At 42.2% G+C, this 18,721-nt stretch overlaps 1 protein-coding gene across 1 annotated transcript; it reads right to left on the bottom strand.

The window, feature by feature from the left end:
- Positions 1 to 288: 288 nt before the first annotated feature.
- Positions 289 to 17,541, bottom strand: LOC139534884 (lysophospholipid acyltransferase LPCAT4-like). The gene is made up of 13 exons (XM_071334411.1): positions 16,885 to 17,541; positions 16,215 to 16,578; positions 15,409 to 15,521; positions 14,834 to 14,894; positions 14,469 to 14,527; positions 12,511 to 12,545; positions 12,332 to 12,386; positions 12,058 to 12,140; positions 8,720 to 8,845; positions 5,105 to 5,258; positions 2,859 to 2,951; positions 2,146 to 2,281; positions 289 to 1,042 (listed from the first exon to the last, which is right to left on the bottom strand). The coding sequence occupies exons 1-13, from the start codon at positions 16,972 to 16,974 to the stop codon at positions 825 to 827; spliced, it is 1,587 nt and encodes a 528-aa protein (XP_071190512.1). The 5' UTR covers positions 16,975 to 17,541; the 3' UTR covers positions 289 to 824.
- Positions 17,542 to 18,721: the final 1,180 nt, after the last annotated feature.

Below are 18,721 nucleotides of genomic sequence, written 5' to 3'. Positions count from 1 at the left end.
TAAAATCCAGCCCTGAAACGAAATGTAGGCTTAAAATAATTATTACGTAATATCATAGAAAGACACCGCATTCACGCACATTTTCACAAAGTGGGTAGTTCGGATTTGTCACTTCTAGCCGAAATATATCATACTTTTGACTAAATCAACGACTTTTATTGACTTAAATTGTTGTGCAACACCATATGTAAACTTTCCAGTAAACTCTGGCCATTGTGTCTCGGCTCTAAAAAGTGGATTTCTACAGGTGTATTTGTATGTATAATACAATAAAAAATCTTGAGAATAGTCATTTCCATTTGATTTATATATTTTGTTCTTTAAACAATACAAATTATTCACATACCACATCTCTTTCAAGCAGTACAAAATACAAGAACTCGTAATTTTATTAAAACATTACATTTATAAATAACTATTGTGATACTATTTTCACAGCATCTTGTTGATGAACAGACTCAGAACTGCGTGACATAATCATAGCTAGCTATGTACATTGTAAACAATATATAACTAATCTGAGACTCACACAAACTAGTCATGACATATTCCCTTTGACATCTATGGGGCTTACAGTAGATACTGTGGCGCTGCTTCGTGCAGGTTTTCTCCATTTCTCAAAACAGTGTAAGCACCATAGAAATATAATTCCTAGAAGGGAATTTGCCATCAAAGTCAATTGGGTGTCATTGGAGACGTAGCCAGCAACAGACTAGCCTTCAGAGTACATAAATATAATTTCTAGAAGGGACATAGCCCTTCAGACCACAGCAATTAGACTGCCCAGTCAGGAATTCAATTACTATGCTTCAGAGTTCCTTCACTTAGTCATCCTTCTTCTGGGATAGAGCTGAGCTGTTATCAGCGGTTTTATAAAGCAAAGCCGATCTGTTGTCGTTAGGCAATCCTTCATTATTGTTTCCAACCTTCCCATTGATCAGAGGAGTCGATGGCGTTGGAGACTCTGCCCCCTCAGATGTGAGGTACTCGCTGATCAGCTTCTGATAGGTGGGATGGGTGGTCAGCACTCTGAACAGCTCCTCTGTAGAGATACAACAATGTAACATTAGGGTTGTTGACAAGGATGTGCATCTCTCAACTTGTCTTTCCTTCAGTTCTCGCTACCTATCTCCTTGGCGCCTCAACTGTATTGGAGAAGGTCCACGGTCCCTCCCGTAAGACCTTCTCTAATGGGTTTTGAGAAGGAGGCAAGGAGAGAGGATGCGGGGGAATCGAGGAAAGATTAATTGAGAAAGAGCCAGTAGTTAGGGGCAGTCGAACGATCGCTCTTCTTTGAAACAGCTGATCACAGACTTGGTTTCTGCTCAACAGCCACAACAAGTTTAATAATACAACACTAATAATCAAGGTAAGTTGGAATGGGCTGAAAGTAGCTGAGGGGTGAATTTAAAAACCCATGATCTATAATAGTTCTGACTGAAAACACTTTATATAATGTATACCGGATGTGTTTAAGTACCATCTATCCAGATGGACTCAAATAGCAAAAATATAGTTATGTAATTACGGTGTAAAAAAAAAACTACCATGTAAATAATGTGTAGAATATACATGTAACAAAAAGGATGGGTCCCCCAAAAAATAAAGATACGTTTATTTTATTAATCAAGTTGTTCATTCATGCTAGGGCACTGCATCGCAGCGCTAGCTGTACCACCAGAGACTCTGGGTTCGCGCCCAGGCTCTGTCGCAGCCGGCCACGACCGGGAGGTCCGTGGGGCGATGCACAATTGGCCTAGCGTCGTCCGGGTTTGGCCGGTAGGGATATCCTTGTCTCATCGCGCACCAGCGACTCCTGTGGCGGGCCGGGCGCAGTGCACGCTAACCAAGATCGCCAGGTGCACGGTGTTTCTTCCGACACATTGGTGCGGCTGGCTTCCGGGTTGGATGCGCGCTGTGTTAAGAAGCAGTGCGGCTAGGTTGGGTTGTGTTTCGGAGGACGCATGGCTTTCGACCTTCGTCTCTCCCGAGCCCGTACGGGAGTTGTAGCGATGAGACAAGATAGTAACTACTAACAATTGGATACCACGAAATTGGGGGAGAAAAAAAAATGTTTAAAAAAATGAAAAAAATGTTGTTCATTCATTTAAATGTAAATTATGTTAATATAGATTGGTGTCTTGCGTTCAGTGGGCGCGCCTCTCCGGGACAGTTCTGAGTACAGCTCCTCTGTGTGGTATTGAGGACTCCCCACTAGCGCCCCCATCAGGTCAGACACATCCACTGCAGTCAGACTGCCACTACCCTCTCTGTCATACAGCTGCAGACACACACACAGCAGAGTTTATATTGGGTTAAAAATATACAGTTTATGTAAGTATATAAAGTTAATATACAGTTTGTAAAATATTCCATTTAGAAAATACAGTACATACATACATTTACAGTGCATTCGAAAAGTATTCAGACCCCTGTATTTAATCCATTTCAGAATACGGCTGTAACGTAACAAAATGCGGAAAAAGTGAAGGGGTCTGAATACTTTCCGAATGCACTGTACAAATACACTGCATACAAACACATGTAAAATATACTATATATGTACAGTTTATAGGTTAAAGCGCCCTCTTTATACTGTATATACCGCCTGGGTTTGTTCCTCTGTTCTTAACCTGGATGCCAGTCTGTTTCTGCTCTCTTGCCAACTCCTGCTCGCTTGCCAAACATGTTGGAGTTGACAACCGCACAAACAGATCTGGGACCCAGGCTACGTACACACACTTTATAGGTTGAAATGCATAACTTCCTACCAGGTTTAACATGTACTCTAAACATTAACACAGGGGTTATGAATCCATTCTACACGTACACACACAAACACTGGGAGAGGTACTTACAGTGAAGGCGATGTGAAGGAGAGACTTGAAGTCCATAAAGCTGGAGACAGCAGCCACACTTAGATAGATCTGTCTGAGATCCACCTTGTCATCCTGCAACGCAACACACACACACATTTACATGCACACCAATATCCCTTTATTACTTGGGATATTCAAGTACACTGTTTTTGAGTTGACGCATATAAAACATCAAATCCTGTTTACAATAACCCGAAAAAGCTTGTATCCCGGTTATGTGAAACCAGGATAAGATGCCTGGAATATGTTGATCTTAGACGGAATAGTGTGGCACGTTCGCCGTAGTAAATGTGAGTAAGACCTTTAAACAGGTCAACATTCACAAGGTCGCAGGGCCAGACGGATTACCAGGACGTGTACTCCGAGCATGCGCTGACCAACTGGCAAGTGTCTTCACTGACATTTTCAACCTGCCCCTGACTGGGTCTGTAACACCAACATGTTTCAAACTGACCACCATAGTCCCTGTGCCCAAGAACACGAAGATAACCTGCCTAAATAACTACCGACCCGTAGAACTCACATCTGTAGCTATGAAGTGCTTTGAAAGGCTGGTGTGGCTCACATCAACACCATTATCCCAGAAACACTAGACCCACTCCAATTTGCATACTGTCCCAACAGATCCACAGATGATGCAATCTCTATTGCACTCCACACTGCCCTTTCCCACCTGGACAAAAGGAACACCTATGTGAGAATGATATTCATTGACTACAGCTCAGCGTTCAAAACCACAGTGGCCTCAAAGCTCAACACTAAGCTAAGAACAACTGGGACTAAACACCTTCCTCTGCAACTGAATCCTGGACTTCCTGACGGGCCGTCCCCATGTGGTAAGGGTAGGTAAAAACACATCCGCCACGCTGATCCTCAACAGAGGGGCACCTCAGGGGTACATGCTCAGTCCCCTCCTGTACTCTCTGTTCACTCATGACTGCACGGCCAGAACACCATCATCAAGTTTGCCGATGACACAGTGGTAGGCCTGATCACCGACAACATGCAGTGTGGTGCCAGGACAACAACCTCTCCCTCAATGTGAGCAAGACAAAGGAGATGATTGTGGACTACAGGAAAAGGCGGGCCGAACAGGCCCCAATTAACATCGACGGGGCTGTAGTGGAGCGGGTCGAGAGTTTCAAGTTCCTTGGTGTCCACATCACCAACGAACTATCATAGTCCAAACATACCAAGACAGTCGTGAAGAGGGCACGACAAAACCTTTTCCCCCTCAGGAGACTGAAAAGATTTGGCATGGGTCCCCAGATCCTCAAAAGGTTCTATAGCTGCACCATTGAGAGCATCCTGACCGATTGCATCACCGCCTGGTACGGCAACTGCTCGACATCCGTAAGGCGCTACAGAGGGTAGTGCGAACGGCCCAGTACATCACTTGGGCCAAGCTTCTTGCCATCCAGGACCTATATAATAGGCGGTGTCAGAGGAAAGCCCATAAAATTGTCAGAGACTCCAGTCACCCTAGACTGTTTTCTCTGCTACCGAACAGCAAGTGGTACCGGAGCGCCAAGTCTAGGACCAAAAGGCTCCTCAACAGCTTCTACCCCAAAGCCATAAGACTGCTGGACAATTCATAAAATCGCCACCGGACAATTTACATCGACACCCCCCCCTCCTTTTGTACACTGCTGCTACTCACTGTTTATTATCTATGCATAGTCACAACACCCCCACCTACATGTACAGATTACCTCAACTAACCTCTACCCCCGCACACTGACTCGGTACCGGTGCCCCCTGTACAACAGCCTTGTTATTGTGTTACTTTTTATTATAGTCTACTTGGTAAATATGTTCTTCTTCTTGAACTGCACTGTTGGTTAAGGGGTTGTAAGTAAGCATTTCACGGTAAAGTCTACACTTGTTGTATTCGGCGCATGTGACAAATAAAGTTTGATTTGATACTTTCCTAATGCACTGTACTATTACATTTAACCAATATGAAAGTCAATTAGGAATATTCGGTATATTCACAGATTCCATGGATACTCGTGAACAGGATATCAAAAGGTACATGTAAACAGCTTATCCCGAATAAGACCTTAAGCGGAATATGAGTTAGTAGCCGGAATACTTTGTGCATGCAAACGTTGTCACTGTTACACAAACACAGAAACAAAGTACACACAACACCAAGAAATACTCAGATGTACTGCACACACACGCTTGACGCTGGAGGACAATTTTACCTCAGAGTACTTTACCTTTGAATAGAGACCACAGATCTTAGCAGCAGTCTGTCTGTCAGTCAGTCCCATAAGAGGGACCAGCTCATCCACAACAGCCCTCCAACCCTGTTCTGACTGACACCGGTCAATCATCTGAGTTAGTGCCGCCTCAACCTCTGACTTTCTGAGACTGAGGATGGAGAGGGGGAGATGGAAGGAGAGAAACAGATTGAAGGGGTGAGAAATGAGAAAGGGAGGTTTCTAAATGACAATTTAAGAAGCACTGCACACAAGAATGGAGAGCACCTGCCTAGTTACGATCAAACACAAAGCCATAGATAAAATAGCCTACATATAGTGCATTCTGAAAAAGTATTCAGACAACTGGACTTTTTCCACATTTTGTTACGTTACAGTCTTACATGCTGACCAGACCGGAAACGTTGCGTGCGCGAGCGTCGCAAAATATATTTAGAAATCCATGTTTTTCAATTATTGCGCGCGCCAATGAGAGTCTGCGATGCCAAGGGCTAAAATAGAACTCCTTTCTATTTCTGACGCAGATCGCGCTGCAAGTCCTGCCTCTCCCATCTCCTCATTGGTTTATAGAAGCAGATACCCACGTTCCATCTCCTCATTGGTTATACCCACGTGGGTGATTGAAAGACGAAATGTTTTGCCGGTAGTCGTGGTAATACTATGAAAGTTTTGATGCCAATCACCATATAAGTTCAAAGATGAAAAAGCCTGGAAGGAGGAGAGATGACTATAAACGATTCGGTTGGCCATTTTATGTGTGGATTAATTGGCGGAGTAGAGGAGCTTGTGCATTTCAGGTAAAATAACAACTCGATGTTTATATCCCAGGACAAATTAGCTAGCAACAGCAAGCTAGCTAAATAGGACAAATTAGCTAGCAAGTGCAAGCTAACTAGCTAAATTGCCATACATGTTTAATGCTTTTCGACCTGTCCCCAGATAAATGTCATTGGTTCAGAGTTTGTTTTGCTATTTTAACCTGTGTGTCGTGATCGCGTTTGGTGTAGGGGGACAAAATAAATGTATGTACGATGGCGCACGCACGCAGCCGGTTTAGGTTCAGTGTTACTGTAAAATTTATTAAATTGTTGTTCTCATCAATCTACACACAGCACCCCATAATGACAAAGCAAATACAGGTTTTTAGAAATGTTTGCAAATTTCACAAAAAAAAATCTGAAATATCACATTTACATAAGTATTCAGACTCTTCACTCAGTACTTTGTCGAAGCACCTTTGGCAGCGATCACAGCACACAGCTGTGTCTTCTTGGGTATGAAGCTTCAAGCTTGGCACACCTGTATTTGGGGAGATTCTCCCATTCTTCTCTGCAGATCTTCTCAAGCTCTGTCAGGTTGGATGGGGTGCGTCACTGCACAGCTATTTTTCAGGTCTCTCCAGATACGTTTGTCCCAAAGCCACTCCTGCGTTGTCTTGGCTGTGTGCTTAGAGTCGTTGTCCTGGTAGAAGGTTAACCATCTCTGTACTTTGCTCTGTTCATCTTTCCCTCGATCCTGATTAGTCTCCCAGTCCCTGCCCCTGAGAAAAATCCTCACAGCATGATGCTGCCACCACCATGCTTCACCGTAGAAATGGTGCCAGGTTTCCTCTAGACGTAATGCTTGGCATTTATGCCAAAGAGTTCAATCTTGGTTTCATCAGACCAGAGAATCTTGTTTCTCATGGTCTTAGGTGCCTTTTGGCAAACTCCAAGCAGGCCGTCATGTGCCTTTTACTGAGGAGTGGCTGCCGCCTGGCCACTCTGGCTGTCTGGCCTGATTGGTGGAGTGCTGCAGAGATGGTTGTACTTCTGAATGGTTCTCCCATCTCCACAGAGGAACTCTGTCAGAGTGACCATCAGGTTTTTGGTCACCTCCCTGACCAAGGCCTTTCTCCCCCGATTGCTCAGTTAGGCTGGGCAGCCAGCTCTAGGAAGAGTCTTGGTGGCTCCAAACTTCTTCCAGGCCACTGTGTTCTCGGGGACCTTCAATGCTGCAGAAATGTTTTGGTACACTTCCCCAGATCTGTGCCTCGACACAATCCTGTCTCGGAGCTCTACGGACAATTACATTGACCTCATGGCTTGGTTTTTGTTCTGACATGCACTGTCATCTGTGGGACCTTTTATTGACAGGTATGCGCCTTTCCAAATCATGTCCAATTAATTGAATTTACCACAGGTGCACTCTAATGAAGTTTTAGAAACATCTTTAAGATGATCAATGGAAACAGGATGCACCTGAGCTCAATTTCAAGTCTCATAGCAAAGGTTCTGAATAGTTATGTAAATATGTTTTTGTAATACATTTGCAAAACCTGTTCTCACTTTGTCATTATGTGTGTTGAGGGAAAAAAATATTTAATCAATTTTAGAATAAAGCTGTAAAGTAACAAAAATGTGGAAAATACTTTCCGAATGTCCTGTATACAGGCAACTCACAACATTTGAGTCAATGAGACACCTGAGTCAATGAGGGGAACAATGTATTTTGAAAGCAAGTGCTTCTACACAGGTGTGGTTCCTGAGTTAATTAACATCCCATCATGCTTAGGGACATGTATAAAAATGCTGGGCAGGCCATTATTTTATCTACCATGGCTATGCCCCCATTGGATGGCTATGCCTCCATCCACAGAGCACAAGAAGTCACTGAAAGGTTTGATGAGCATGAAAACGATGCCGTCTCAGTCGCCAGATGTCAACCCAATTGAACACTTATGAGAGAGAGATTCTGGAGTGGTGTCTGAGACAGGGTTTTCCACCACCATTAACAAAACACCAAATTATGACATTTCTCGTGGAAGAATGGTGTCGCAACCCTCTGATAGATTCTACACGTGTCTGGAACTCTATGCGAAGTTTAATTGAAGCTGTTCTGGCTCACGGTGGCCTAACGCCCTTTACGTTGGCGTTTTCTTAATTTTGGCAGTTACTTGTATGTGTATATTGTCATGGCTTCAGTTCCTAGATTCTAAAGTAGCCATTTCTATAGAAGCTTTGCAGGCACATTTCCAACGTGAATTCGCATTAATGACTTGAGAGAGTTGATAGATATGTATTACTCACAATGTACGGGTTGTCACAGTTAAATATATTTTTGTAAATATAAAAATGTGATAAGACATTCGTAAACTGTTTTTCTGTAGCATCTTCCAAGGCCCGTCACACCTGTTCCAACTCAACACTAACAGCATCTCCCCATAATCCCTTTATTCTACTCCTACAGGTAAGCCACACAGGTGACCACCAGGTGTAACTAACAAAATAGGAAGTTACCATATACAGAAGTTTTCATACATTCTATACACAGTAACAAACAAGTTCTATACATTTTCTTTTCTAATACAAAATGGTTATTGTTATATGACTCTGCACACACACACACAATTGATAGAGCACATATGTATGACTCCACACAGGCACACAAACCACAGGTGACTGGTGGCACTTTAATTGGGGAGGACTGGCTCATAGTAATGGCTGGAACCGAGTGTACTTAACGGTATAAAAACAAATCAAACAGATTGATACCAATTAATTTACTCCATTCCAGCCATTAATATGAGCCGTCCTCCCATCACCAGCCTCCAGTGACACACACGTCTCTTACCCGTCTTTGTGCAGCAGTGAGAGGGTTTCTCTGGCTGGGGGTTCTAGGGGGAGGGAGAGCCCCCCTAGCATTCTGGTAGGAACACGCCCCTCCATCACATGGTCTGTAGCTGGGATACCCAGAGTCCTGAAACACATAGGAGATGATACTTTTAGACCACACACACACCTCTCGTTCACATAAGCAGTGCCTACTACTTACTTAAACTGCATATTGTTTACTAATCGTACTACATATTTAGTCAAAACTAACGCAGTAAGCAACAAATATCACCATACTAGGCTGAGCCTACTGAGAATGCATCATCTAATGCGCAATTCTACTAGATGAAAAGCGTAAATGAGCATGACATCCTGGCATTTAAACCATACTCATTCTTTTCTTCTCAAAAAGCCTACAATTTAAAACGCAAGTACAGGTATTCGTACACAGCCATAGTCTTTAGCTGTGATACCCAGAGCCCTGACAAGCTCAAAGAGGTAAACTCAATACTGTTAGAAATGTTTTATTTAAATGTTTTATTTTTTATTTAACCTTTATTTAACCAGGAAGGGCTCATTGAGATTTAAAATCTATTTTTCAAGAGTGTCCTGGCCAAGATAGGCAGCACCAAGTCATTACAAAAATTACAGACAGACATGAAAAACTACAAGTAATCTAGTAAAAACCATTGAATTCACAAGAGTATAACAATATCAAAAACAGCAAATTAAAAACATTGACAGGTCAGGGAATCAGCCTCAAAATCCCTCATCAGTGATTTAAAAACACCAATCGGGACAAGTTCTTCCAGTTTAAAATTATTTTGTAAGGTGTTCCAAGACGATGGCGCAGAGTACATAAAAGACCTTTTACCAAATTCAGTTCGGACATTTGGAACAGTTAGCAGGATAAAGTCTAGCGAACGAAGAGAGTACCCACCACATTTCTGAACAATAAAAATGCCCAAATAAAAAGGTAGTAAACCCAAAATGGCTTTGTAAATAAAAGTATACCAGTGACTGAGCCTACGAGTGACTAGAGAAGGCCAGCCAACCCTGGTATACAAAGTGCAGTGGTGCGTAATGGTTTTGCAGTTTAAAATAAATCTCAAAGTGCCATGGTAAAGAGTGTCAATTGATCTCAAACACTGAGCGGAAGCATTCATATATAAAATATCCCCATAGTCTAGTAAAGGCATAAATGTAGCTGATACTAGCCTCCTTCTGGCTTCAAAAGAAAAACAGGCCTTATTCCTAAAATAAAAACCCAATTTCAGCTTCAATTTTATTGTAAGTTGTTGAATATGCAATTTAAAAGAGAGGCCGTCATCAATTAGAATTCCAAGATATTTATATGAGGTTACAACCTCAATCTCCTTGCCCTGACAGGTAGTAATAGGTGAAAGGTTCAGAGGTCTATTTCTTGCATTACAAAACACCATTAGTTTAGTTGTCAGTATTGAGGATAAGCTTCAATTGACAAGGTATGTTGAACAGTATAAAAAGCAGTTTGCAAGTTCTGGAAAGCTTTTGTAAGAGATGAGGCACAACAGTAAATAACAGTATCATCAGCATAAAAATGAAGTTGTGCATTTTGGACAATTTTGTCTAAATCATTTATATAAATAGTGAATAAGAGAGGACCAAGTACAGAGCCTTGGGGCACACCATTCAGGACAGACAATTTAACAGACATAAGCCCATCAAATTGAATGCACTGAGTTCTATCAGACAGATAGTTAGCAAACCATGCAACTGCATGCTCCGAAAGACCTACACTCAACAATCTCTGCCTTAGTATAGCATGATCAACTGTATCAAAAGCCTTAGAGAGATCAATAAAAAGTGAGACAGTGCTGTTTTTTGTCAAGGGCTTCAGTGATATCATTTAAAACCTTCATGGCTGCTGTAATTGTGCTATGCTTCTTCCTGAAGCCCGATTGGTACATAGATAAAATAGAGTTAGTAAATAAAAACTCTTTTAGCTGTTCACTTACAAGGGTTTCAAGTATTTTCACCAGGGGTGACAGCTTTGAGATTGGCCTATAATTATTTAAAACAGTTGGATCTCCCCCTTTTAAAAGTGGTAGGACAAATGCTGATTTCCAGATATTTGGAATTTCATTACATTCCAGGGTTAGATTGAACAGATATGTAAGTGGTTCAGCTATGAAATCAGCTGCCAGATTTAAAAAGCAGGGATCCAAAAGATCAGGACCTGCAGGCTTTCTTTGATCTAAGGATTTCAGGGCTTTATGTACCACCTGCACTGAGAATGGCAAAAAGCTAAAAGTTTGACCAGCTCTCACTGGTTCATCCACACAGGGTTGTACAGAGACAGAGGACACTGGTTCATCCACACAGGGTTGTACAGAGACAGAGGACACTGAATCAAACAGCCTACCAGATGATACAAAGTGCTCATTGAAACAATTCAGCATTTCAGTTTTGTCATATATAGCAACAGAGTCCTTCATAACACATGACGGTAATTCATTAACATTACTGTTACCAGACATAGACTTAATAGCATACCAAAACGTTCTAGGGTCATTCAGGTTATCAGTGGTAACAGACATAAAATATTCAGACTTGGCCTTCCTGAGAAGAAAAGAACACTTGTTTCTTAACTGCCAAAAATAAGCCAATCAGCATCAGAACAAGATTTCCTTGCTTTAGCCCAGGCTAGATTACGTTCGTGAATAATACAAGACAGCTCAGAAGAAAACCATGGATTATCTCGCCCTTTAACCCTGAACCTGCGGAATGGGGCATGTTTGTTTACTATTTGGAAAAAACCATCATAAAAGAATATCCAGGCAGTTTCCACATCAGGGATAAGCTCAATCTTGCTCCAGTCAAAATAAAACAAATCATGAAAGAAAGCCTGCTCATTAAAACACTTCAAATTTCTCTTACGAATAAAACGTGGATTTGTCTTTGGAACCTTTGTATTTCTAACAGCAACAACAGCACAATGGTCACCTAAATCATTACAAAAAACACCAACCGCAGAATATTTATGTGGAACATTTGTCAATATCAAATCAATCAGGGTAGATTTATCTGGGCATTTAAGATTTGGGCGAGTGGGTGAGTTAATCAACTGGGTAAGATTCATAGAATTACAAAACATTTTTAAATCATCAGACACCGGCTTTAACCAACACCAGTTGAGATCACCAATCAAGATAATTTCACTGTAAAGAAGTTTAGACATAAAGGTGCATCAAAGAAGAAAATGCATCATGAAAGAAAGTAACACACATACAGCAACAACAAACACACATCTCAAGAAGACGGAGCCCAAAGATGAGATACACATACATTACAAGCAGAAATTCTGTGTAAACTTACTTGGCCATGAGTTTCTGGACGTTGTCTGCATACAGGTTAGGGTCATCCTTCTCTTCCTGAGAGGGGGTGTATACTGGCAGATACTGTAACCAAATCAGAGTACAGGATATTAATACAAGTACCGTAGCCAATAAGAGAACATTAGATTTATAATTTATAGTGACAGGTAATACAGGCAATCAGAACAGGATATTAATACCGACAGGTAATATCGCCAATAAGAGAAGAGGACATTTACACTGACAGCCAATCTGAAAACAGAACACTATCATACCTCAATGGTAACGTTAGTGTAGAGCTGAGAGCAGGTGTGCCACAGTGTCTCAATCCTGGAGGGAACAAAACCCATCAGTGAAATAACATTTAGAAATAGCTTATTTCCAATATTATAGATAACAAAGTTGAATGATTATCATATTTAAAATTATATATATAATTTAGATGATGCCTTACCAGGTTGTGCCCTTGTGGGTCCAGCGCACAGTATCCTAGAAAAATAAGCAAGTTTTCTTTTAAACTCACATGTGCAGACAGTACGTCACCTGATTATGTTCAGATCATTGCACAGGTCACCCAGTTCAAAGCACACCCTGTACAGGCATGCTGTTGCACCATTGGAGTTCAAACATGCACAAAGATTAACAACAGTGCCCTCCACTAATATTGGCACCCTTGGTAAATATGAGCAAAACATCTCTGCTATTTATCCTCTTGGTCTTTCATTCAAAATATTCACAAAAATCAAACCTTTAATTGAAGTACAATTATTGAAAAAAATAAAATGTGAAATAAATGACAAATATTTTTTATCCGAAACAATTATTGGCACCCCTAGAAATTCTTATGAGTAAAATATAACTGAAGTATATACCCATTCATATTTTACATTTTTAAGTTCACTTGAGTGATTAGGAACACTTAAGTGGTAAGCCATGACTTTCCTGTTTCACTGGGGTATAAATATTAGGTGACACACAGGCCAAGTTCCCATAGTCATCCATTACTATGGGAAAGACCCGAGAATACAGTAATGATGTGTGACAAAGGGTTGTTGAGCTGCACAAACCAGAAAATGGCTATAAGAAAAAAGCTCAACGGTTGAAAATGACCATTTCTACTCTCAGGGCAATAATTTAAAGCAACTGGAGATGTTAACAATCGGCCTGAAAGAGGACGTGTGTCTATATTGACCCCACGCACAGTGAGGAGGATGGTTCGAGTGGCCAAAAAATCTCCAAGGATCACAGCTGGAGAATTGCAGACGTTAGTTGGGTCTTGGGTCAGAAAGTCTCCAAAACTACGACCACCACAAGTTGTTTGGGAGGGTTGCCATAAAAAAAAGCCTTTGCTGTCAAACAACAAACTCAAGCGCCTACATTTTGCCAAATGTTACTGGAACTTTCAATGGGACTGGGTTCTATGGTCAGATGAGACCAAAATAGAGCTTTTTTCGAAACAAATACCAGAGGTGGATTTGGCGTAGACATAAAGACAGCCACGCAGAAAAGTATCTCATCCCCACTGTGAAGTATGGTGGCGGATCTTTGATGTTGTGGGGCTGTTTTTCTTCCAAAGGCACTGGACAACTTGTTAGGATACATCATGTATCAGCAGATATTAAATCAAAACCTGACTGCCTCTGCTAGGAAGCTTAAACTGGGCCTTGGTTGGATCTTCCAGCAGGACAACGATCCAAAGCACATCTCAAAATCAACACAAACATGGTTCAATGACCACAGAAACAAGGCTTTGCCATGGCCATCCCAGTCCCCTGACCTAAACCACATGGAAAACCTGTGGGATGAGCCGAAGAGGAGAGTCCACAAGCGTGGACCTTGGAGAATCTGAAGGATCTGGAGAGATACTACAGTATATGGAGGAATTGTCTCAGATCCTTTGTCATGTGTTCCCCAAACTCATTACACATTATAGGAGAAGACTCAGAGCTGTTATCTTGGCAAAAGGAGGTTGCACAAAGTATTGAATGAAGGGCTGCCAATAATTGTGGCACAAATATATTTGAGAACAAACATGTATTTATTTTATGATAATATATTTTTTCTTTCAATTATTTTTTACTTTAATTAAAGGTTTGATTTTTGTGAATATAAAGATGTTTTTCTTCTTCCCCACAGACAGTTTTGCTCATATTTACCAAGGGTGCCAATATTAGTGGAGGGCACTGTATCTATGATTAGAAAGCAAACAACATGGTATTTTCCCACGACCAGAACACACTGTAGTCCTTAATAGGAAGGGTGCGCTCAGGCCCAATTCCAATCCATCAGCAAGTTAACTACTCTGTCTGGAGCTGGTCTAGTGGTAGTGTTGTCATCCCAGACCATATATGCTCCCGGAGGCAGCGCTTCGTTCCACCACTCACTTTCTATTTCATTTCCCTCTCTACTCACCAGTTTGTTGGGGTAGTGCAGCAGAACTGGTTGGACTGGGACTCCAGCCAGGAAGGCACCTCGAAGGGAGAGAGAGAGAACAGTAAACCAGTCAGCTCACACCTTTCTTTCTCCCCTCCCTACGTAACACAACATGCCATCCATTTCTTCAGGTTCAGCATAAGTGACAGTTTGTTGATTTTAGCCAAGATATTTTTTGTGTGCTCACCAATACCAGGTTCATATACTATTAGAAATTATTTAAACTATTAGAATAGAAGCAAAAGTGCAAACACCGCCAATCTGCCACCCTAGGCAGGCTAAAGCAAAGGCTAAAAGCATTTGAAAGATTTCAAATAGTATTTGAACCAAGGTCTGGTTCTCACCACGCTTAAACTTGATGAGAATGGTGCCGTTCGTAGTGGTGCCTTCTGGGAACATCAGCATCTGAGAGAGGGAGGGGATAGTGGGGAGGGAGAGGGAGAGAAAGACCGTGATTGATGAATAGAGACAATGACAGAGATGGGGAGTGAGAAAGCAAGGGAGTTAGTAAAACCAGTCCATCAGCAAGGTTCATTAGGAGGAGAAAGAGGGAGAGAGAGAGAAAAAGATGGAGGGAGGGATAGAGATTGAGACAGTGATTGATGTATATACAGAGAAAGAAGGCGTTAAACCAGTTCTATAACAGTCGTCCATTCATCAGTAATGTTAATTGTCCTATATTTACATCATTCTATCGTGCCCGTTAACTCAAGAGTCATTGCGCTACATGACACAAGACTGATGCAGTGATGTTACATGTGTGTAACTGGTTGGATGTGAGCCCACGTCGCCTATGTGGTAACCCAATGTATCAACCATAGGAAATCCTTGAACAATTGGGTTTACATGTCTCGGACAAGACTACTCCGTTTCACCCGTTACCTCCATTGGCCTAATATGACCTTTGAACACTGCTTACCTGTGGCCAGTAGCCGTTGGAGGTGAGCCTCTCTATGATCTGCGCAATAGCTTGTTTCCTGGACTCTGGATTCTTCCTATTTACCATCACTGACTGGTTAAACGCCAGGAGGGCTAAAGGGAGAGAAAAAAGAAACCATACACAAGGCTGTTATAATGTGACATGAAAATAAAGGAGGGCCGCACACTCTAGGAGCTCAGATGCAAAAATGTAATATCCAACGTTTCGACAGGCTTCATCAGGGTAGGGTGACAACCATAATAACATGATTATTATATTGTTTAGGACACAAAAGCCACTGAAGGCCTGTGCTACTGAAGAGATAGGAAAGGGAATACGAAGGGAAAAGGTAAGAGAAAAAGAAAGCGGGAAGGACAGGAAAAGATAGCGGGAGAACACAAACAAGAGAAGTGATGAGGCAATAGTTTGTTTTAGAAGTTTGTCAACATTTCTCAATGCTCCCTATTCTCCAATCCCTCCCCCATCTCTCCCTCCTTTCCCAACCTCGACCCCCCCTCTCATTCTCCATCTCACCCCAACAGAGTAGAATGATGTTGCCCCCAGTGTGGTATTCTATCCCCAGTGATTAAGGTTACCATTTGAGGACAGTAATCAAATACTAGATCTGTTTCTTTTAAAGGTAAACTTTGACCCAGTCACTCCAAGTATCCCGCATAACACCCACCCCCTATTACTGGCAGGCTCTGGTTCTCCAATCTGGACACCACCTTAGTCAACTGTGTGTGTGTGTGTGTGTGTGTGTGCACACGCGCATGTGTCCCACTCCCAGTTACCCCCACACTCACCCCCTATAACAGGGATTTTTTGGTTTTCCGATCGGGACACCACTGTAGCTAGCTGGGTTTCCGGCAGCACCAACATGTCCAGGAAGCTACTGTGAGGCGCCACCGCCAGCACGGGAGCCTCCTTACACCCCGCCCTACGACCTTTAACCTGGACCCAGAACCCCAGGAAGAAAAACGCTGCCCGGCTCAGGAACCGGATGATGGAATGTAGCAGCCACCAACGCCACCCCGCCACTACTGGCCGGGAGCGTTCCTCCTCTGACAAGCCGGCCAAACGCAGCCGGGCAATAGGCCACATCAACAGGAAGCAGAGGGCGACCAGGAAGATTCGTATGGGGAAGAGGATGGTGCCCAACACCATGCCCTGTGGATTGGAGGGACATGTTAATATATGGAGAATAGTAAGTTAAATAGGGTAGGTAGCCTGCAATGTATAATATTCATCACACACACAGATGCACACATTCTGGCACAGGCTACAATGTATCAGATTGTATCATATAGTTCCTAAACAAGCTGCTACATGCTACAATGAATCCAGAAAACAGATGCGTGCACAGTTGATCAACAACAATAGGCACATGCATGCAGACACACAAACCATTCAAATGTGTCCTCTTTTCAACTTAAACTCTTACCACATTTCCTCAAGCATAATAAGACAACTCACCCGTATTCTCTGAGCCCTGGTCAGTTTCAGTTTGTGTATAAATGGGTGAGGGTAATCGGATGTTGCTTGGCGACTGTCCCGCCTCTCCATGGCGACTAGGCAAGCCTTGACAGACTCAATATCTGTAAAAAGTAGGTCAGACCCAACCAGATTTCAAACTAACCCTTTGAGGTTTGATGTGCGAGGATTTCACTGAATGGCGATGAATATCCCCGTGCGTCGACAGTTTAATTCCGCCGCAACTATTTGGCGTTGCGTAAAAAGTTGTGATATAAAAGTTATAAAAGTGCCTCTCAAAATGTAACGTTATCAAGATGCAGAGAGCCAAAACCAGTCCGAGGGATAGGAGTGCGACAGTTGGTTGGATCAAAAGAAACAAAGAAACAAGTTCAAAAGTGAAAACGATCCAAGTGAAATCGAAGATGTGAATACGAATCCGAATTTAAAAATTCCAATACGTTGATTTATTGTACTCTAATACAAGGAACTTTATACGAAAGGTGCGCTCGTGTCAATGCATATGGCGTAAAAACGAAGAACAACAACTCGCATTGGTGATCTTCTTCGGTGGGGTTTTAGGGCGGACTACATCCTGAAAAGTTATATTCCCGCCCACTTTTTCTTCTCCTTCCTCTTGAAAATAAAATATTCCATTGTGGGAAAGGAGGGGGGGAGAAAATAATATATAAATAACTCGAAACCCGTCCCACTCCTTCAATCACAATCTAATCATGTAAGGTGGTGGGCTATCTGCTTTCGTTTTCGAGATGATCGATCTGTCGAGGGAGGAGCTATTTATTCTGAAAACATTTCCGTTTGTTGGCAATGTCAATTCTCGGAAATGTTTTCAAAATACTTACTTTCATATTCGCTAAATAGACAGGCAAACGCCACCGAGTACTAAACTGTACACCAATCAAAACTGGTCTACCATGGCAGTATCTCTGCTGTTCACGTCTGCCAATCACGTTATACGTCTCTGAGGTAGTAGACAATTGGAGACATCTTGAGAGCAAACTAACGTAGCAGGCGCTTGATAATATGTACATTTTTTTTTTAATATTGGGGGAGTTTTTCTTCTGCACTGATCAGATTTGTTGAACAGTGCAGAAAACCTCCCCCGACAGTTTTTTTAAATTGTCGTCAAGCGCCTGCTATGTTATATTAGTCTCAAGATGTCACCAGCTGTCTACTACCTTTAGATACGGATAAATTCATTGGCAGAGGTGATCAGCAGAGATAGTACCACGGTACACGAGTTTTGGATGTAACCTGATTTCTAAGCATTTCGTATTATTCTGTAGTAAATCCTAAACAATAAATTTGGTATGACATGTTACGTTTTGTATGGTATTTATTAATTTGTGGATGTCCATCACCCATTTCGTAAGATATGTTACACATTACAATTCGCATTATAATACATGTAATACATTTGGGCCAGATAACTCACACGGGAATCGGGCCAAGCGCCAAGTAATACATTTGGGCCAGATACCTCACACCGGAATCGGCCCGAGCTCAATCCCCGCATCCTAGCCATAAGTAATACTGACGAAGGCGGCCCAGACTCGGGCCACATGACGTCGGCAGAGTCTGACTAAGCCGAGTGCCCCGACTCGCATCCGGAATCGGCCCAGATCTACTGTGCTAGCTGGGAAAATACCATACTAATTTGAGTATCCCAGATTGACTGTACTATATTACGTATAGTCTATGAGACCAGGCTGGAACAATCAAGTAAATGTGGAGGAGGAGTTGAGATGCATTGTTGACAGAGATACTTTAGAAGAGATGGGAAACGTATTAAGGCCTATTGTGTACATTGCACATGCTA

Source organism: Salvelinus alpinus, chromosome 11 (assembly GCF_045679555.1).
Source record: "Salvelinus alpinus chromosome 11, SLU_Salpinus.1, whole genome shotgun sequence".
Taxonomy (NCBI): domain Eukaryota; kingdom Metazoa; phylum Chordata; class Actinopteri; order Salmoniformes; family Salmonidae; genus Salvelinus; species Salvelinus alpinus.
This window is presented reverse-complemented; position numbering and strand designations above follow the sequence as displayed.

Coding starts and splice junctions, on each gene's coding strand:
- LOC139534884 (XM_071334411.1), bottom strand. CDS start 16,974: ATGGAGAGGCGGGACAGTCGCCAAGCAACATCCGATTACCCTCACCCA. Junction 16,579..16,884: donor CCAGGGCTCAGAGAATACGG/GTGAGTTGTCTT, acceptor TCCAATCCACAG/GGCATGGTGTTGGGCACCAT. Junction 14,895..15,408: donor CCAACGGCTACTGGCCACAG/GTAAGCAGTGTT, acceptor TCCCTCTCTCAG/ATGCTGATGTTCCCAGAAGG.